This window comes from Phodopus roborovskii, unplaced genomic scaffold (assembly GCF_943737965.1).
Source record: "Phodopus roborovskii unplaced genomic scaffold, PHOROB, whole genome shotgun sequence".
NCBI classification, from domain to species: Eukaryota; Metazoa; Chordata; class Mammalia; order Rodentia; family Cricetidae; genus Phodopus; species Phodopus roborovskii.
This window is the reverse complement of record NW_026125295.1, coordinates 25,075,853-25,098,148: the sequence shown is the minus strand read 5'-3', so window position 1 is coordinate 25,098,148 and position 22,296 is coordinate 25,075,853. Positions and strand designations below refer to the sequence as shown.

Below are 22,296 nucleotides of genomic sequence, written 5' to 3'. Positions count from 1 at the left end.
ATCATCTTTTGAAGGAAAGTTTGATACAGGGTCGCACATAAGCCCAGGTTGGCTTTAGACTTATTACATAGCTGAGACTGACCTCAAACTCACGATCTTCCCACCTCCACCTGTTATCATCTTTTTAGTATGGTTGGCTTGGACCATTGAGAGCATATGTTTATGAAGACTAGTTACATTCCAGTACAGTGCTTTAGCAGTCACTGCACTCAGCTCTACAGCAGGGAAACTGGGAAGTTCAAATAGTGAAAGCTAAGTATCCTGTTTATCACTCAATAATTTTAATAAATAGTTTTATTTTAATATCATATTTTTGTAATTTTTTTTAATTAGGTACCTACAAAAGGTGATGATGAATTTTGCAACATTTGGCAATCTCTACAGGGATCTGGAAAAATTCAACCCCTTCAGCCAACGGTACAAGAAAAGGTTAGCATTCTTTGATAGTTAAAGAAAAGAGTTTTTCTTTTCATTTGCAATGATATATTTCTCTAAATTTAATGACAGTTTCAATTCCTTTTAGGCATACATAAACTTGAGCCAGTAAATGGGAATAATCAGTTTTGGCATAATTTTTATTTCTTCACAAAATTATAATAATTACATTTTGAATTTAATGAAGGCCATAGTAACACTCATTAACTTATATTTTTCCACTTGAATATACAGTGTTAGCTGGTAGTGAGCAAACATTTAGAGAGATTACAAAGAGTTCTGAGATTGTAGGTAGTGTTTCAGAGCTTCCTTATCTCCCATGACAAAAGAAGCAATACCTAGAGAACAAAGAATCAGCTGAAAAATGAAAACAAAGGAGGCACTGGGAAATTGGCTTGGTTGACAAAGTGCTTGCTGTGAAATCATGAAGACCTTAATTAACCCTCAGCAGTCACATGGAAAAGCTAGGTGCAGGGCACCAGTAACTATATTTAATCCCAGTGCTGCAGAGCCAGATATAGGAGGATACCTGAGGCTTACTGGTCAACCAAGCCAGGTGAATCAATGAACTCAGGTTCAACAAAAGGCCCTGTCTCAAAAAATCAAGTGGTGGGTAAAACACCTAGTACACACATACACATGAATCAGCACACATTCACATACACACACACACACATACACACACTGTACATACATACACACAAAATCTACCATTCATGGTGTTATATGCCTGTTATCCCAACACTCAAGCTAAAGAGACAGTAAAATCACTTACATAGGGAATTTGAGGTTAAACTAGGCTGCTCTGCAATCTTATCTCAAATTGAAAAATCGAAAACAGGAACAGAAAAAATCTATTAGCCTGAGTAAATGGCTCAGTTGGTGCGATGTTTTGAATAAGAGTGGCCTCCATAAGCTCACATATTTGAATGTTCAATCACCAGCCAATGGAACTCCCTGATAGGATTAGGATATAGAGATGTGGCCTTGTTGGAGGAAGTGTGTCACTAAGGATGAGCTTTGAAGTTTTTAAAAGCCCACACCTGTCCCGGTATCTTTTATATTTCTCTCTCTCAACCTGAAGCACCAATTAAAGACACTTTTAAGAGTTGCTAAGGGGGAGCTAATGCCTCCTTCTGGCCTGGTCAGGCATGACACATGTGGCAAACATTTATATACATATATAAATAAACAAAAATAATAATATCTTTTTTAAAATAAAGAAAGGAAGAATTGGAAGTGACATATATAGGTGACTTTTACAGGCATTTTTAAGCTACTGACCCCTGTCTCTACTCCGAAGTGCTGGGATTTTAGGTGTCACTATGCTGTACTCAAAGAATTCTGCTCTTAAAAGGAAGTGTTAGCATGTTGTACACAGTAGCATATACTTGTAGTCCCAACTACTCTCTGCATCTCAGAAGGCTAAGACAGAAGAATCACTTAACCCAGGAGTCAGGAGTTCAAGGCCAGCCTACATAACACAGCTTCATAAAAGGAATGAGTTGGGTGGGTAAGTGAGAGCAAACATTTCCCTGATTCTTGTGTGTACCTTCTTTACTAACTAAATGCTTTTCCAACATTTGACTAGGAAACAAACAATTCCACGGAAGTAAATGGGTTTTCTTTTCCCTTTTGCCTTATTATCTGACTAATGGCTTTGACTCTTTCCTGTCTGTTAAATATAAATAATTACAATCTCTGGTTCTGGCCACTCAATCAAGTATTTAATCCAGTATTGCCAGCCTGTAGAGAAAGAGTATATGGATACTCCACTGTCACATCAACCTCAAGATATCCCAAAATTAACCCCATCTAAACCTTTTCTCTTAATCCTAGCACCATTGTTGCCCAGGTGGTTGATCTAAAAAGCTTGGAATCAAGAACGTTTGTCCCACAGATATGACTGAGTCCCTGTCTGTCCTCCTTCTGTCCACACGGGCTTTCTACTGCTACTTTGATATGCTGTCACACCTAAGAAATTTTTAGTTGTTGTCTTCTTTCTGTTTCCTAAATCCTTGAACAGCTCAGTCCCCACAGTTAGACTTGAAATTTTTCCATAGGCCTCACCTTTGTGCTAATCTATGTTCTCCCATATGTTATCTCTTTCACTTAGAGTTCTCTATATATAAAAGTTCCTAATCTTGCTGAGATCCTTTCACCTGTATTGGCCTCAAGGCATAATTGGGTAAGGGTTCTTCTGTGTCGAAAAGCACTTTGTGCCCTGTAGCAGAAGATTGTAGTAAGTACTGTACCTCAAGTTCTGGAATTCGGGTTTCATAATACAAGTTTCATAATACAAGTTCTGGAATTCATGTTTCATAATACAAGTTGGACTTCGGTGATCACATATATATGGGAAAGGCATTGGAGACTGCTGATATCTTTGCCACACCTAAAAATGTGTCGCTCTAATAATTTTGAATGCATCAGGCTCCCTGTTCAGTACCGTTGGATTCCAGCATGAGTCCTCCCACTCAGAAGGTCTTTTGTGATCCACAAATGATGTGGAACACAGGTAGGGACTTATTAAATAACTGGCCAAAAACAATGGCATAGAACTTGGCTTTGAAAAGTGTATCTGTGACTTTTTGCAGTACACATAACATGTGATGTGACAGTCCTTGTGGGGCCATTCAAGATAAAAAACAGTCCCCTACTAGATGTATGGAAAGATCTAGGATACATGGGCAAGACCCTAAGAAAAACCCAGGCTCCAGAGGCCTGACTCTGTCTTAAGAGTCACTGGTGCTTTGCTGTGACAAACCTGCCATTGAGTCTCTTCTCTGTCTTTCTTTGAATTCTTTCTCTCAGACCAGAAGCCTATGGGGACTCTAGTCCAAGAACCATACTAATTCACATAAAGTATGCTCAGCTCTTGGACAAAATAATGTTTTCAGATAGCACTCTTTACTCTCTGTTTTCCACAAATGAATCCTATTTGGGATTGTGTGTTCTTTTTGTTCTATCTACTCGGAATACGCTTTCTTCCTTTTACTGCTAAATCCTTCTAGATCTGGCTCAAGCCTGTTCTTTCCTTGAGATATTGTTTCATAATCTGTATTTAATTTCTGTTATCAGATACAACTTATTTCAGTTGAATACAGCCATGTTTTGTCTGTCTCCTGTATATTCCAAGAATTGTAAGCTACCTAAATCAACACTTTTAAACTCATGAAGTATTAAGAACTTGAACTTGATCAGGTATAGTGGCACACGCCTTTAATCCCAGCAGAGATAGGCTGATATAAGTTCTAGGCCAGCCTGATCTGCATAGCTAGTTTCAGGGCAGCCAAAGCTACACAGAGAAACCCAGTCTCAAAAAAACAAGACGAGGAGGAGGGAGAAACTGAGGTTAAGCAAATTCTAGAGAACTCACCAAGAGTTTAAAAAAAAAAAAAAAAATCCAGGCATTCCTTTGCAATATATAGCAGTGTTCCCAACACAAATGTCTTTACAGAGACATCGAACAGAAGAACTCAAAGAGGGTGCCTCACAGTTAAGAGTGGTGGATACTGCTAATTGCAAAGACTGAAATTTGGTTCTCAGAGACCATGTCAGGCAGCTCACATCCACCATTAACTCCAGCACATGCACATACACACATAAATAGTAAGGCTTTTTTTTGTTATTGTTGTTTTGTTTTTTAATTAAAAAATGACCCAAAGAACTATTCACTACTATTATACTTGCTTCCCATTAAAAATATTTGTTTTTCAATGTATTTTAAACTTTAATTTTGGAGTTTGAGCTCAAATGTCAGTAATTCTTCAATGAAATTATCACTGTGGACTTCATTTTATTTATATGTAGAACAAAATAAAAATATGACATAACATATGGTAGCATTACTGTACTGATACTCAAATAATAAAAGCAAAATATATTTAACATGCCTGGAAGTTAACAGGCACATATTTATTTGTTCATACCTATCTATTGGTCCTTATGTTCTCATTCCCTTTCTTACACCCAAACCCCTCAGAAAGTACTACTTTCCCAAAAGCTCTACCAGCCTTCTTGCTGTGATGGTAGAATCTCATGCTATGTGACTAGTAATGAATAAAGAGCCCTGGCTGATCCTCTGCATGTGAGCTCACTGGGGTTCCCCCCCCCCCAAACTCCACCCTATATCACAAGTGTTTTGTAGGACAAGATCAGTGCTTGCTAGGAAATGATATGCCTTTGTATCCAATGTGAATTTCTATGTGCTCAGAATTGAAAATAAATAAGATTTGGCGAAGAGCAAAATGATGAAAATTACTTTGTACTAAAGCTTCTCTGCTTTAGTACTTTTATTTCCTCTTACAGATTCAGCTATAGCAAGTTATTTCTTTTTGCCCTCAGGCTTTCCTTTCCTTTCAAAAAACAAAGGATCTTAAGATTAGCGAGTTGGCTCAATGAGTAGAAAGAGTGCTTGGATGTGAATTTGGATCCCCAGAACTCAAGTAAAAGCCAGGCATAATGTCACATGTCTGTAGCCACAGCTCTAGGTGGGTGCAAAGACAGGCAGCTCCTATGGGTTTGCTGGCCAGTCAAGTCTAGCTGAAATGGTGAACTCCAATTTTAGTGAGAGACCTAGTCAAGAAATTGGGTGGAGAAGTGATTGAGGGTGTAAGTACATTCATACAATAGTATGCACACGAGTGCATGCGCGCGCGTGCACACACACACACACACACACTAGAAAAATGAGCTTGTTAAATGTTTATGTGAAACAGAATCATATTCTTTTGCTATTGTGTCTATTTATAAAGTGTCTTAATTATTAGAGTTTCATGATCAATCTTGCTACAAGATGTGTTTCATTTGGCAGTATAAATACTAATTTTAAATCAGCTATTGAGGAGGGAACATAAAAAAAGAATGTAAATGGGTTAATATCCTCAACTTTCATAAAATGCAAGAAAATTATTAATCTGAAAACTTTAATGAAAAACCTTTAACATTAATGACTCCAGATAATCAGTCAGGTGAATCCACATGCCCCTCCTGTCAACCCTGTTCTTCTACACCAGCTCACTCCTTATTCCCACTTACACGAAAAGTGGGTTTGTTTGAAAGCAAACCCAGAGAGATCTTTAGTCAAGTTTCTAGGGACTGGAGAGTTGACTCATCAGTTAAGAACACTTACACTCTTGCAGAGGACCTAGGTTTGGTTGCCATTGTCCAAATGGTGGCTCACAACCATCTGTTACTCCAGTTCCAGAGGATCTGATGCATTCTTCTGACCTCCTTAACCACCAAGCGCATACATGGTGCACAAATATACATGCAGGCAAAAGAGATTTAGAGAAGTTTCTGTTATGAAGAAACATTCAAAGATTAGCACCTCCTTTCATTTCTGTATTTGTTAACTTGAAGCAAAGTTAGATTGAATTATTTCTATTGAAAAGAGAACTTAGGGAATTTATCTTGCTTCCTAACGCATAAAGGAATCCTGATGTGGTGGCCATTAGATTAATGGTTCTTAATTCCAGGGTGGTTTGGGGATAGTTTTTAAAATTCTATATAGTTTTCTGTGTTTTTCTAATAAACTGTAATTTTTATTAAATTAAATTTAAAATTTTTTAAGTTAAAATATTATGGTTTTGTTTATTTGATTTCTGAGAATTTTAACTTTCAGGTTGCAGTTCTACCTCAAGAAATAAGTCAACTAACTCAACCACATAAATCTGGCTTTAATGACAGCAGTGTTAAAATTCAGCAAAGAAAACATGACCCCCACCGAAAATGTAAGTTTTAAGGTAGAAAAGTGTTGATGTGCTATCTGCTTTGTTGTTTGTTTGCTGAGCAACTTTGTTGAAATATAACTCATTTTAAAATAAATTCATCAGGCAGGTGAGGTGGTTCAAGCCTAGCAACTTGAGTTCAATACCCATCACACCCATGGTGGAAAGAGAAAAACAGCTCCCAGAGTTATCCTCTGATCTACATGTATGCCATGGCATGCACGTGGCCACACAAACAAACTCACAGAAACAGAATAACAAAATACAATCATTTTATAAAGTCTTCAGTAATGAGGAAGGGGTAGGTTATTAATGCTTTTGCATGTAGATACCTAGTTGTTGCAGCACAGTTGTCAAAAAGACTATTCTTTCCCCCATTGCATTATCTAGGTACCTGTATTAAAAAATCAGCTGACTATATGTCTTTGTGGGTTCTCATTTCCAACCCATTGATTTATACACATCTATACAAACAGCATGCTGTCTTCCTTACTGTATCTTTCTTATAGAAATAAGTTTTGAGTTCCCCAGCTTTGTTTGCCTTTTTCAAGATGCTTTCGTTTATTCTGGGTCTTTGCATTTTCATATAAATTTTCCACAATCTTATCTATTTCCTCAAACACCATGCCTGGAATTTTCAGAGATCACATTGGTGAATACAGTGTCTTACACTTCCCTGCCTGTGAACACAAATGCCTTTTTTATATATTTATTTATTTATTTATTTATTTATTTATTTATTTATTTATACTTTTTTCCATTAATGTGTTATCATTTACAGTGCAGAAACCTTAAGCTTTTTCTTTTGTTAAATTTATTCCTCTATTTTTTTTTATTCTGTTATTAATGAAGCTATTTTTGTTTTGTTTCTGGTTTTGTTTTTGTTTTCAAGACAGGGTGTAGCCCTGGCTGTCTTGAACTGTAGAGACAGGCTGACCTTGAACTCACAGATATCCACCTGCCTCTGTCTCTTGAGTGCTGGGATTAAAGGTGTGAGCCACCACCACTCAGCCAATTTTTGTTTTTTAGAAAAGGAGCAGATATTCTCCTCAACAAAAGCTTCTAGTCATGCATGTCTTCGTGATTTCATTTTCTTCCTTTCCTGTCTTCCTTATTTTTCCCTTTTCTATTCAGCCTTCTTTGTCCTGCTACTGTCTTCATGCTCTTCCCTTGGTATCTCCTTTCCTCCCTTTCTCCTCACCTGCTATTGCTGCTGGTTGTAGTGAGAATGTTTTCATTATTGTTGTTTGACACAGAAACTCCCAAAGCCCTGACTGGCTGGGACCTCAGTTGTGTGTCTGAGGATAACTTTCAGCTGCTGATCCTCTTGCTCCCACTGCCTAAATGCTGGGATCACAGGCATGTGTCACCATGCCCAGTATTTTATTCTTTCCTTTCCACGCTGGCTTAATAATACAATAGAAGATTTCATGTCAACTGCTGTCCTTTTCCTATCTTCATCTCCTTCATCTCTATATCCTTTCATTCCCTAAATCTTCCAAAGGTAATCTCTCAATTTCTTATTTCCCCTATTGTCTCTTAGCTTCCCCTTAACAGGATTGGTAAAAGTTGCTTTTTATGGGCATGATGGCAAACACCTATAATCCCAGCATTATGAAAGATGAATCAGGAGGACTGCCACATGTTCAAGGGCAGCCTTGGGCTACATAGTGATTTCCAGGCCAAACTAAGGTACACAGTAAGACCTTGTCTCAAAATAAAGTGATTAGGAGCTAGGGAGATGCTCCAGTTAGTAATGTGTCTGTTGTTTGTAGCACAGGCATGAGGACCTGAATTCAGATTCACAGACCAAGACTGCTATCTGTATTTCCAGCACTTAGAGGAGCTAGGGGTGGAGACAGGCAAACCCTTGGAATTCATTGGCCTACCATTATAGCTGGATGGGAAAACTACAGATTCAGTGAGAAGCCCTATCCAGAAAAATAAAGTGGGAATTGATAAAAAGAAACCCCTTGTTTACATCTGGCCTCTGTGTGTGTGTGTGTGTGTGTGTATGTATGTATGTATGTGTGTATGTGTGTACATATATATATATATGTACACACATATGTGTGTGTGTGTATAATGCATACATACACACAAACACACCATAAACTCAAAAAAATGGTTATTTGTTTGTTTTGGTTTTGCTTTTTGTTTTTTGAGACAGGGTTTCTCTGTGTATCCCTGAAGCCAGTCTGGCTTCAAACTCTGAGGTCCTCCTCCTCCCTCTGCCTCCCAGTGCTGTGATTAAAGGTGTTCACCACCACCACCTTGCTTCAAAAATAAAATTTTTGAGAATTTTCTTATTTGTCTCTTACTTTTACCTAGCCAATAGTGTATTGCTCATAATTTAATCTTACAAAATTAGAATTCTAATCAGATTACTTCCTGCTCAGAACCTTTCTGTGATTGCTTGCCCATTGTGTACAATATGACTCACCTGTCTCTTTAACTCAGTATTACTCCTTAACCTCCTGCAGAACTAACCCATTAGAAATGCATAAGTACAGTCCTTTCTGCTTTTCTCGAATCTCTTTTTTATTTTTTGCCTAGGATTCTGAGCCTCTTGGAGAACCTAGCACTCCTCAAAGCCCAAGTCAGATGCCACCTTCCTTTCCCTTCTGATTATCTGCAATTATCTTTCTCTGTCTCACCTGGGTTATAAGTTTCTTCAGTTCATGCATCTTCTCATTTGGGGCTGTGGTCAGTGGAAGAGCACTTGCCTGGCATGGACCAGCACCTAGGTTTGATCTCCAGCATTGACAACATGGGGAGGGGGAGCACAGACACAGGAGGAAACTATGTACCTCCTTGAAATACTTTCAACAGTGTTTTGCTGTGGTAAATACTTGATGGATTTAACTGGTGGTTAGTAAACTCATTTGCTTCCCAAAATTTCTGTTTTCTTGTCTCCAGTTAAGGAAGAATATAAGAGTCCTAAAGCTGAGTGCCAGACACAAAAATTGTCCAATAAACAGGTAATTTTTCTTTAAATAAAATTGTTAAAAGTTGGGTGCTCTTATGCACTTGGCTGTTGTATAGCAACTAAGTGAATTTTGCAGCCCTTTCAACAATCTGTAAGGAATGTGGCAAAAGCTATTATCACAGTCACTTGGATGGATGGTTACACAGCAGTAGTCTAGAGTTCAGAGTACAGACATCTGTCATCCTCATTTTACCACGTAAGAGTTAGGTGTTCTTGAGCAAATCTTAACAGCCTCAAGTTCTTTATCTTTAAGATGGAAATAAACTATTGGTCACTTAAAGCTTTTCTCACATACTATGAAATATTCAGGAATGTCTATTTGTATATACAATGGTAGCAATATTTTAAACGTCAAATTGTATAGAGTTAGAATGGGGGAGCTGAGCTCATACATTTTATTTTGTTTTACAAAATCTCTACTGTTTAGTAAAGAACATGTACACTGTTAAGATTCAAAGAATTTGGTATACATGATTATGTATACTTTTATGTGTGTGTATCATGATTTACTACACATTTTTGAGTGGATCCCTTGGGTTGGGAACAAAGCTCAATGATAAATGCTTCTCTACTATGTGGAAGGCCCTGGTTCAGTTTCTACCATTTAAAAAAAAAAAAAAAAGTGGACAGGCTTGGGAGTAAATGCTGATTTTTTTCTCACAACACAAGTTGACCTCTTAACTCACTATGTAAGTAGCTAAGGCTAGCCTTGAACTCATGATCCTTCTGCCTCTACCTTCAAAGAGTGCTGAGATTAGAAGTTTGTGCCTCTACACCCAGCCAAAATAATGGTTTTAATAGTAAAGTAAAATACATAAGTTTGAGAGAAACAACAGTACTGGAATTCAGTCAGGATCTGGTAAGTGTCTGTGTCCTCTAGGGGCTTTCTTACTGGCCTTTAGTTAGAGGCTCCTGTCTTACATTCTGACGAGTTGTTAGAGAGAGCTCGCTGTTTTCTTCCTCCTTTTATGACTGCTAACCCCTTTGTTGAGAATGCCACCTCACAAAGCTGATTATCTCCTGATTGAGTCTGGGGAGCACAAAAGCACAGTCCATGTCAGTGGTTATTGTCCATATTCAAGATTGACATGAATCTAAATCTTATTAACAGACTAATGAAAATAAAGATAATTTCCCCCATTCAAGTTAATAGCCTCCCCTCCCCCTTTTTTCTTGTGTCATTAAAAGAAAGCCTCCCCTCCCCCTTTTTTCTTGTGTCATTAAAAGAAAGCAGTACTTGGAGCTGGAGAGTTGGCTCACTAGTTAAGAGTATTGCTTGCTCTTCCATGGGACCCGGGTTCAATTCCTAGCACCCACACAGCAGCTCACACAAACAGTGGTGTGCTGACATACATGCAGGTAAAACATGCACAAAAATGAATAAATCTCTAGAGAAAGAATGCAGTACAAAATACTTCACTCAGTTTATTTAGAAAACTGTTAAAATCGTAACTACAAGTTTACTTGCACAAAATCTTACTCTTTCTTCTCTTACTCAGACTTCTGGGGGGTCTGCCAGATGTAATATTAAACTATTGAAAAGAAATGACAGCCCAGGAGCCTCAGAGACCCAGAAGGTTGTGACTGCTTACCCAAATGCTATTGATATGGTAAGTAAATGAAATGCTTTATTTGGTGTCTCTTCCCAAACTTTTACATCTAGGAAAAGGATTGAGTTAAAGTTGAATTTTTAAAGTAAAGTCTAGGTTTTTACTACTTGATTCTTCTATCTTATTTATAAATATTTACTCTTTTAGCCTCACTCTGGAATTGAGAACCTTTTAGCGTCCTTGGCTGTCTCTAAACAAAATGAAGTACATTCACCTCATCACAGAGAACCTCCAGATGAGGAGCATCTGTCTCCACAGTCATTTGCTATGGTTAGTATATTCAGCATCTTTAGATGCCATGCATGCCTACCCCATGAGTCTGCTCAAACCCTGTCTCATGTTGGATGGTATCTTGTATCACTTTTGGTTTGGTTTGGTTTGGCTTTTTGGTTTTTCGAGACAGGATTTCTCAGTGTAACATCTCTAACTGTCCTAGAACTCACAGAGATCCACCTGGCTCTTCCTCCTTAGTGCTGGGTTAAAGGCATGGCCACCAACTCCTGTCCCTTCCTCCTGAGTGCTGGGTTAAAGGCGTAGCCACCAACACCTGGCTCTTGTATTACCGTCGTCAGCAAGCATTGTTACCAGGATGCTTCCAACAATTTAACCATCCCTTTTATGTTTTGATGTTTTTGTAAGGTTTGATTTTTGTTTTTCCATTAGACCATAGATCCCTGCTTTTTAAACATTGCTGTTGACTGGGATAAAAGTTAAATAGGATAAATATTATCTGTGTATCTTGAAATGTGAATGTTTTTCAGCCTGTGACCATCTATTTGTCTTAGATGAATTTAGTTAGCATCTTAATTTAACAGCAAGAATTCTTCAAAAGCAAGCGCACAGACTGGGCAGATAGACCAATAGTAGAGCCCCTGTGTAGCATGTATAAGGACAACACCACAAAAGAAAAAATAACCTCAGAAAACCAAGAAGAAAAAGGAACAACCTACATGGGCCTAATACTTACTTTCTTCTCACCCCCACATCTACCTATGAATCATTTTCTAAAAAGAAAGGAACACGGATGCTTAAAGAAATTCTAAAAATCGATAGCCCTGACACAACAGCCAGTAAGAATGATGGGAAACAATTTGATAATGAAGTCACAGCTTCTTCCAATAGAAGAGATGAGCATGGACTGTTATCACATCCTGAACAAAATAAGAAGCTGGGTGAGTTAACTGAGTACAGTTGCTAATAGTGAATAGTATTTCCAAAAGTTTGTTTCGTTTGGTTTCTTCCAAATCAATTGATTATGTTTGTCTGCCTGCCTGTCTGTTTGGTGTGTGTTTATGTGGAGAGCACACATATGCAGACCAGAGGACAACTTGGAGGAGTCAGTTCTCTCCTTCCCTTGTGTGTGTCCCAGAGATTGACTCAGGTCATCAGGCTTGACAGCGAACATCTTTCTCATGGAGGCATCTCACCAACTCCATTTGTTCTTTTTAAAAGTAGGGGGCTGGAGAGGTGGATCAGCAGTTAAGAATACTTGCCACATATTTACATCGGCCAGAGTTCACCTAAATAGCACTCATATAACAAGCCAGATAGCCCATAAACACCTGTAATTCCGGCTATTAGGAAAATAAGAAGATTGCTGGGTCCCAGGTTCAAGAAGAGCCCCTGCCTCCTTTTTTTTGGGGGGGGCAGAATCTCATTTTGTCTGGACTCAAACTGGTGGCATCTGCCTCACGGTCACAGGTGCAAGCCACCATGTCAGCCTGTCATCTTTTAACCATTCAACAATTTTCTGTTTGATTTACTATAAACCTGTAATAACTGATATCTTGGTCACATTTTCCTATTGCGGTGACAACACCCCATGACCAAGGCAGCTTCTATAAAAGAATTTAATTGTGGGCTTGCTTCACAGTTTCAGAAGTTTAGTGCATCATCATCATGGTCACATACATGGCTCTAAAGCAGTGGCTGACAGAGAGGAATTTTGACCCCTCAGAGCCCACCCTGAGTGACAAGGCCACACTTCTGAATTTGTCTAACCTATCAAACAGCTCCCCACCCTGGTGACTAAAAATTCAAATATATGAGTCTATGGGAGCCATTCTTACTCAAACCACCAAAACTAGATAGTCCAAGACATTTTAAGTAATATAGCTATTCCCTTTTCTCTCCTGACAGCATGCTTTATGAACAAGCCCCGTGGTACCAACGAATACCAAAATGCTCCATCTGTGGAGAGTGTGTGTTGGCCTGGCCATATCCCTCCTGTGTCCACACCAGTAACTGAACTTGCTCGAATTTGTTCCCTTGTTGGAATGCCACAACCAGATTTTTCTTTTCTAAGAACAACACAGGTATAGTATGCTATTTGATGTCTACATGAATATAAACCTTTAACTGAGAAGTAGCTGAAAAATCTTTAGCTAGAAAAAAACACAATACTGTGAACGTTGTTTGTTTTATTTGTGTGAGTGTGAAGCTTTTTGTTTGTAGTCTGAGGAGTTGTTTTTCATCAGCACTAGGAATTGAACTCAAGGCCACATATACACATACTGTACCAACAGACTATGTAAGGTCACTACTAAAGCTCAAAGACAGTAATGGGTTTTCTGTGCCCCCCCCCCCACCTATAATGTTTCTCTGCCAAAGCAGTAAACCAGATCAAGCCTAGTTGAAACATAAAACAAGTATATTGAGCAAAGCAACTTCCAGGCAGGTTCTCCAATCCCAGAGATCAAGGCCAGAGATGTCACGTGCCCAAACTAAAGCAGGGAGATTTAGGTTGTAGGCAGGGGCTGATGATGTGTCCTACACTAGCTGGGTTTGTGCCCAGCTAGTGTAGTCAAAAGCTGAGTGCTTAGGCAGGAATTTGGGCCGCTGGCAATTTTAGCAGAAGAAGCTGCAAGAGACACCAAGAATGCAGAGCTAGGCTTTTTGGTGCCTTTCCTTGGGGATGGGTAAGAGTTTGGAGAAGAGAGAGGGAGGGAAGGAGAAAGGGGAGGGAGTTTTCCAGACCATACAGGAGTGAGCTGGATGCTCCAACCAAATCGGAACCTCTGAGTTTCTCACACTTGGGCAGTTATATTTCCAAATGCTGCTTCAGGGTGGTAGGAAACGTAAGTATGCAAGTTGTTCTGACAGTGGCCAGTGTTTCATACTGTGGACCATGCAGTCTTTGTCACGATTTCTCATCTCTGCTGTAGTGGGGAGTTTTTCATAAGCAGTTCTGGGGTTTGGTTTGGTATGGATTTGGGTCCCCCCCCCCCCATTTTTCAAAACAGGATTTCTCTGTGTAACAATCCTGGCTGTCCTGGAACTTGCTCTGTAGACCAGGCTGGCCTCTAGGGTGTACCACTACAGCCCAGTTGTTGTTATTGTTGTTTTTAATGTAAAACTTTGTTAGCAAAAGGTTAAAAAAAAAAGGCTTAGTTTGCCAGTTCTTAGAATAGAGAAGAGAAAAGCATTGTTAGCCTTCATTTTCATTGAAATACTTGATGCTTAGTCTATTTTGACAACTCGTTCTTTTATTGTTTTAAACTTGTTTACCATGTAGTCAAGTTGGTCTCTAACTCCTAAGTTCAAACAATCCTGTCTTCCCCTTCAGCCTTCCAAAGAGCTAGGACTTCAGTGCCTGCTCTAGAGAACTTCTATCTTGTAAATGTTAAAAGGTAAGGCTCTGAGCTGAGCAGCACTCAGGAGGCAGAGGCAAGCACATCTCTGAGTTCAAGGTTAGCCTGGTCTACATGGAGTTCCAGGACAGCCAGACTATGTAGACCCTAGGTTTTTATTTTATTTTATTCTTTTAAGGAAAGAAAGATGAAGTACATCTCTAAAAAGTTTTCCTGAAAACCTAAAAATGAAATGAGACTAGTCTTCTTTGACGAGCAAAGCTTTAGGAGAACAAGTTGGCTCCTAGACAGATAATCTTTTTTTTTTTAAGATGATAATTTTTTAATTTTTTTTTTTTTATCGATCCCAGTTCCCCCTCCCTCCCTCCCATGCTCCCTAACCCCCCTCCTATACCATCCCCTCCCTACTCCACAAGGAGGGTGATGCCTTCCTGGAGGGGTCATCAAAATCTGTCTAGTCATTTGGAGTAGGGACTAGGCCCTCCCTCCTGCGTCTAGGTTAAGGGAGTATCCCTCCATGGGGAGCATGCTCCCAAAGTCCTTTTGTGCACCAGGGATATATCCTGGTTCCACTGTCCGAGGTCCCTTAGACTTCCCAGGCCTTCTAACTGAGACCCATGTTCAGGGGTCCAATTTGGTACAATGCTGGTTTCCCACTTATCAGTCTGGGGGGGGGGTCTATGAGCTCCCCCTAGTTCAGGTCAGCTGTCTCTGTGGGTTTAAAAAGGCCTGCTAGATAATCTTATGGACATCTATATTTTTTGTTTGTTTTTTTGTTTGTTTGTTTTAGACAATGACAGTTTGTCAGGTAAAACTCTCTAATGGTTTGCTGGTCCATGGGCCACAGTGCCACTCTGAAAATGAAGCCAAGGAGAGAGCTGCACTTTTTGCTTTACAACAACTGGTAAGAATCATTCATGGGTTTCCTACTAAGTTTTTAAGATTAATTTATTTGTGTGTATGTGTATGGGAGCGCACCCAGGGAGATGAGAAGAGGGGGGAGTCAGATCCCCTGCATCTAGAGTTACAGGTGTTTGTGAGCTGCCCTACATGCATGCTGGGACTCCAACTTCTATCCTCGGAGACCAGCAAGTGCTCTTAAACACTAAACTATCTCTCCAGCCTGTCAGTTTTTGTTTTTTCCTTTGTAAATTGATTGTGTGTGGGTTTCACATCATGCATCCTGATCGAATTCTTCTCTCCATCCTTCATATTCACCCTCTGCTCTTGCCACCTCCTCCCCAAAAAAAACTTAAAAAGAAAAAAAAGCACATAAGAAATAATATTTTAAAAAGTCTCAGCATGGAAGCTGTAATTTGACACAGTAATCACAGAATATACCCTTTAGTCTGTATATCTTTACTTGTAAGTATTCATTGCAATGAGTCGTTGGTCTGGTTTGAGACCTCTGGCTTCTGCTACATCCTTGATACTTTACCCTCACTGAGACTCCTCTTGGATATCTTGTGGCTACCTTGTGTCATGGAGATGCTACATGTTTGGATCTGCATGTCCAGCCCCTACACATACTTCAGCAGCTCATAGATGAGGTGGATGTTGGGATGAGCCAACTCATAGCCCTGGGTCTAGTATGGGTGGCACCGGGGTTGGTCAGCCTGCCAGTTTTGCCTCATTGACACCATCAGAGAGAGCTCTCCAGCATTGCCCCAGGTAGCTCACTCAGTACATCAGGCAGCAAGGAACAGGGCCGGTTCTCCTGCCCTCAACCTCCAGGGCCAGCTCTACTGTTTTATTCAGGCAAGGTGCAGGGCCCGTTCTCCTACTCTTGTGCTCCCAAGGTTAATTCTCCCTCCTACCACTGGTGGCAAGGGATAGGGGGAGGGCAGTCTTTCCCTCACCCATGCCACCATGTGACGGATGAGCAGGGCCAGGGTCAGCTCTCCTACTCTCATGCCCTCTGGATGGGCTCACCTGTACTCATGCTAACAGGGTTAGCTCTACTGTGTTGCCCAAGTGAGGTATAGGGCCTCTTCTCCCATTCTCTTATAACCTCAGGGCCAGCTCTCTCAGCTGCCAAAGCCATCTGTTAGATTTTTAATTAGTCTCTACAGAAATGTCTTGTAATTTTTAAATGCTTCCACAGGGCTCCTTTGGTGTGAATTATCCTTTGCCTCCACCAATATTTCCAAATTTTCCCCCTGCTGTACCGTCCGGAACTGTTCCTCCCATTTTCCCCCAACCTACTGGTAAGATATTTTGCTTTTCTAAGTACTGTCCTTGAGTTATTATTTTCTCTAGATTCTTAAAAAAAAAAAATTGTTGGGGGTTGGGGGGTGGTTTTGTTTTTATTTACATTTGGTATATGTACACATAACATCAATATGTCCCATTTTTGGTGTTTTGGGATTCGATTTCTTTTTGAGACAGTGTTGCATGTATCCTAGACCAGCTTTGAATTTCCAGTTTCTCCTCCTCTGTCTCCTGGGTGGTGGGTACTGAGATTATGGTATACCCACCACCCGAGTTGAAAACTATTACTAAAAATCAAAAAAGTTATAACTTGTGTTTACCTTTTCTTCCTGCCTGAAGTCTATTAAATAATGAGTTTTGAAAACAAAACCTATGGAAATAAATAGAAGAAATATCAGCAGACTAGAAATTTGGAAAGTTTATAGGGAACAAAACATTGAAGTAGTCAGTTTAGAGAGCAGGGTTAAATTGCAAATCACAGTCCCTGCAGTGGAAGTTACAAAGCTCCTCATCCTCCTCACTGACCACATTTGCCTGGCATGTGCAAAGCCCTGGGCTTAATCTCTAGCTCTGTAGAGCTAGTAAAATAAAACCAAGATTGTATGAAAAAAGAATAATTGAAAAATGATTTATGGTTATATGTTACTTTCTGTTACTGTGATAAAACATCCTGACCAAAAATAGGAAGGGTTTATTTTGGTTTACTGTTCCAGAGGAGAGCCCCTAATGGGAGGACAAGCTTGCAGCCAGAAGCTGAAAGATGACCTATTTAACTTCAGGCATGAAATGAAGAACACAAACTGGGCATGGAGCAAGGCTATATATCTGAAAGCCTGCCCCCAGTAATGTATTTCTCCAGCAAGAGTGCACCTCCTGAAGATTCCATAAGTCCCCAAATAGCACCACCAGCTGGAGAACAGGGGTTCAAACATCTGAGCCTATGAGGCATATTTCTCATTTTAAATTGCCACATTCTGGTCTGGCCTCAGTAGGCTCATGGGCATCTCATAACATAAAATGTATTTAATCTAACCCTAAAAGTCCCAGTAGTCTTTATAAGTCTCAACATTGTGCAGAAGTCCAAAGCTCAAGTCTCTTTTGAGACCCAAGGCAATCTCTTAACTGTGACCCCCTGTAAATCTGAAAGCCAATTACATACTTCCAACATACAGTGCAAAAGAATATGCATCCTAGTCCAAAAGGGAGAAATGAGGGTATAGTAAGGAGTGAACCAGGATAAGACCTAAGGTCAGCAGGGCAAACGCAAAATCCTGTAGCTCTGTGTCCAATGTCTGGGACTTTAATTTCATGACTTAGATGACTCCAGTTTTGCTGCCCACAACATTCTTCTCCTCCCTCCTTCCCCCCACCTCTCTCAGAGTGATTCCACTCCCTGTATGCAGCTCTCTTTGGCAGATATCTCATGACTATGATCTTTAACATCATGGGGTCTCCACCGCAACCCAGACTTAATTTTCATAGCTATATATAATGGCCTCTCACAGGCTCCTTACATGGATTCCTCTGTCACACATTGTCTGGCCTCGGGGGCTCTCTGAAACCATGAAGATAGAATCCATGACCCCCCCTTTCCCAGATCTTTCATGCCTCCAAAGATGGTAGAATAACAAATTTGACTGCCATCTAGGATTGGATCCTCACCCCCTTCAATCACTTTAGTAGCAGCTATCATGAGCTGAAGCAGTTGCTTTCTACAAGGAAGCTGCCCTTTAGGTTTTTTCCTTTTACAAGTTGGAGGCTTAGCTAGGTAGGATCTTCCCTCATGGCATTTTTCCCATTGTTCCAGTGCAGAGCAGGTCTTTCCTTAATAATGGCAGCCGCTTTTAGCACATGCCTTGACTGTACATTAACCTTCTAAATGTACCAAAAGCAACTTATAAATAGTTTATTTTAGCTTATTGTTCTAAAGAACAAATCCCCTTTTATCTCCAAATACCCATTTCTTTTTCTCCAAACTGTCCATTTTAATCTCTGGCTCACTTGCCCTTTTTTTTTATTATGGACCTGTATATACATTATCAATATGAACCATGCCATAGACTCAATGTTATGCTGTCTTGAAAGTTCTTCTGCCCAAAAAAATTGGCCTTCTTAGTTCAGCCTCATGTAAATTCTCAGGTCATAGACAGAAAATAGTGAGATTGTTTACAAAAATACCATACTGTCTCTACTCCAGTAGTGTTAATACCGTCCTTGCTCCCTTCTGAAATATCATAAGCTAGGCTTCTATCTTCTGCATTACTCTCATCCCTGCTGTCTTCTAGAATGGCCCATTAAGCTCTAGTTACAGCATTCAGCCACTTTTATAGTCCAAACCTGCAAAGTCTTCCACATTCCTCCAAAGTACAACATGGTCAGGTTCTCTACAGAAACACCCTACTCCTGGTACCAACTTCTGTTGCTGGGATAAAATACCAGATGGGAAATGCATGATAGAAACAGAGACATGGTAGCTGATAACTGAAGCCAAAAGCTGAGAGAACACATATTCAAACAGCAGAGAAAGAGAACAGGGTTGAGGCTATAAACTCTTCAAAGCTAGTTCCCAGGGACGCACTTCCTCATCGAGGCTCTGGAGTAACAATGCACAAATCTGCAACCCATGTTATAGGCACTCCACAGAAAGAGATGAGTAGGAAGGAAGGGAGGGAGGGAGGAAAGAAAGAAGGAAGGAAGATTAAAATTTTCTTAGACCTAGAGACATCTCTAGATGTCTAGAGTTAGACACATCTCTAGACTTAGACACATCTCTAGATTGAAAGGAACATTGTAATAAAAAGAAACAGGTTGGTTTGAAATTAAAAAGACCAGGGCCAGAGAAATGGCTCAGTAGGTAATTGTGCTTGCTGCAAAACCTGAAGATCTGAGTTAAATTCCTGTGTCTCTTATGGTGGAAGGAAAAAACTGATCCCCACAAATTGTCCTCTGATCTGCACACCAAGATTCCTGAGAACTCAAGGATCTGACTTCCTAGATTTTAGTTACTCTACTTACGGGTCTGCATTTCAAGCTCTCCAAGTGGCTCAGAGAGGCAAACAGTTTTAGGAATCACCAGTTGAGTGTGTTTCCAAGTTTCCAATAAGCAACAAAGAGTCCTGTACCATGAAAGTGATCATATTTCGGACTTGAGCTTTGGCTTTTTGTATGTGAGTGAGCTCACTGTGGATGCAACTTAGCATTTGGATCAAGTGAGAGCCTTATGGTTTCTTTGTTCTCAGACCTTCCTCAAGGAGTAGCTTCATGATCATTTATATGGTCATGAAAACAAACACACACAGTTTTGGGAATAAGGAAGAGCCAGAGTTCTTCACAATCCATACCATTTCATACTAGCAAGCCAAGGTCTTCTGAAGCCACTGAAATGATACCACAGGAAAATCCAGCTTCTTCAAATTCCCACATGTCAGTATTTGGTACTGTTGGCCTCACAATAACTGCATTTCTGTAGGTAGTGTTATGACCCTAAGAAAGGACCCCAAGGATGAGTGATGTAATAGACAAGAACAGTAACAATTACCAAATGAGGTGGAAGGCTAGCAGACAGAAGTTTAATCTCTGGATCTTGCTTTTAACAGCTAACATAATGCCTTCACCGTCTCATGTCTTTGGCTCAGTGCCATGGAGACCACCAGTGCCAATTGGTGGAAAAGCCTTCCATCATCCTTCATATCCTGGAACCATGCCCTTGGCTGGAGGAATGCCAAGCGGAGTGCACAATCAGTTCATACCTCTGCAGGTGAGAGCTAGAAAGAAAATTATGGTTTTTAACAGTTACTTTTTTTTAAATATTCAGAACAAAATGTGGTAAAAATTTATGTAGCAGTACTTCCCAGTACTAACTGGAAGTCCTTTGTACTAAGCTCACAGTAGTGATACACTTCAGCTGATCTCTGGTCTGAGTTTATATTCTAATAAGTAATACTAATTGTAGCAAATAATATAAATATTTTTAAAATTTTATTTTGGTTTAATTATGTACATGAGAGAGGGTATACTGTATACAAGAGGTGGTCAGAGGTGTTGGATCCCCTGAAGCAGAGTCACAGGCCAGCCGACATGGATACTGAGAACCAAACTCAGATTCCCCACAAGAGGTAAACATTCATCCATTAGCCATCGCTCCAGCCCCTATTATAATTATTTTTGCTGCTATTAATAAATAGAAGTCAAAAATCAGGAGCAATTGGCAAATATTAGCAGCCTGATTCACTGTGTTTTCTGACACAAGTGTTTTTTATTTTTTGGGTTTTTTTTTTTCTACCTTCATTGTTAGTTAATGATGCTTTTCTTCCTTAAAGGTTACAAAAAAAAGGGTTGCAAACAGAAAGAATTTTGAGAATAAGGAGGCCCAGAGTTCTCAAGCCACACCACTTCAGACTAGCAAGCCAGGGTCTTCTGAAGCCACCAAAATAACTCCACAAGAAAGCCCATCAGTCTCTTTGAAGTCCTCTCCAGCTGCTCAACCTGTGTCTTCTCAAGTCGACACTGCCTCCCAAGGCCATGGTGTGACCCACCAGAAACCCGCACCTAGCTCCTCAAGGAGGAAATCAAGGAAACTGGCTGTCAATTTTAGCATTCCTAAACCTTCTGAATAAATTTGATACCTGGGAATTAATTTCTTTTATTTCCATCTACCTTTTTATAAATTGATATCTATGTGTCAGAAATGTACTATTTTAGAATATGTTTAGATTGGATATTTTTTATTTTTAAGTTATCAGGCACTTTTCATGCTATTTAAGACTATATATCAAATTGTGCACTTTAAATATGTGCAATTTGTTGTACATCAGTGATACCTCAATAAAGCTGTAAAAAAAAAAAAGATCAAATTAAATCTTGTATTAAAATAAATATACTGGGCATGGAAATTCATGCCTATAACCCTCATGCTTGAGAGGCTGAGACAGGAGGATTGCCATATATTGAGATACGACTACACAGTGAGTTCCTGGCCAGCCTGAGACCTTGCTTCAAAAACCAAAAAAATAAAGTAAATTATCAGTGGGCTAAATGTTGAAATGTGCCACTAACCATTGGCTTCCTCATTAGAAGCATCATTGAACTATAAATTCGTCATTATATTATCATAATAATAAGCTTTTTTACACTATTATTGAGGGATAATTAAATGCAGCATGAATTAGGCCTCATAATTTCCTAAATGTGGGTTTTATTTCTCTTTAATGATGTAGCAACGTGGCTGGGAGAGTGGCCCTTACTCTGTCTTCACATCAGTCTGTTGCCAGAGTCAGTCCCCGGATGCCGAGGAGCCAGTGCACTGGCCAGTGCTGCCAGTGTTGCTATGTTCTGAATCTTGTACCAAAGCAGCTTTAGAAGACCTTCCAGATCATTCATCTGACTGCTTCCAACTAGGAATAGCAATCTAGATTTGAGAAATGATGGGGTTTTTTTTTTCTTTTTTAGATTATTCAAGAGCCAGCATTAAGAATTTCTAATAAAATTAAGTTTCAAAATCTACAGGGTACCATAATTACAAATCAGTCTTCAAATAGAGTACAGTATAGAATGTTAATTACTTTATTCTTGCTTAGGCTTCTTGGGTTTTGTTTTGAGACGGGGTATTGCTGTGTAGTCCTGGCTGGCCTAGTACTCATGGCAAGCCTCCAGTTCTGGGACCCAGCCAATGCATCACCACACCCACTTTGTGTGGCTCCTTCTCTGCTTACTTCACTGATGTGAGAGCT

General features: G+C 39.7%; 1 protein-coding gene across 3 annotated transcripts in view; it reads left to right on the top strand.

Moving 5' to 3' along the window:
- The window catches only part of Xrn1 (5'-3' exoribonuclease 1), a 100,120-nt gene extending 78,051 nt beyond the window's left edge, over positions 1-22,069 (top strand). For 2 of the 3 annotated variants that reach the window (XM_051206914.1, XM_051206931.1), the window contains 11 exons: positions 334-429; positions 6,062-6,170; positions 9,087-9,148; positions 10,656-10,766; positions 10,914-11,036; positions 11,779-11,938; positions 12,906-13,081; positions 15,147-15,260; positions 16,461-16,563; positions 20,164-20,324; positions 20,887-22,069. In XM_051206914.1, the coding sequence (XP_051062871.1) occupies positions 334-429; positions 6,062-6,170; positions 9,087-9,148; positions 10,656-10,766; positions 10,914-11,036; positions 11,779-11,938; positions 12,906-13,081; positions 15,147-15,260; positions 16,461-16,563; positions 20,164-20,324; positions 20,887-21,183 (1,512 nt within the window). In that variant the 3' untranslated portion in view covers positions 21,184-22,069. The remainder of the gene's footprint in view (positions 1-333; positions 430-6,061; positions 6,171-9,086; positions 9,149-10,655; positions 10,767-10,913; positions 11,037-11,778; positions 11,939-12,905; positions 13,082-15,146; positions 15,261-16,460; positions 16,564-20,163; positions 20,325-20,886) is intronic. The other variant, XM_051206923.1, reaches the window with a different exon arrangement.
- Positions 22,070-22,296: the final 227 nt, after the last annotated feature.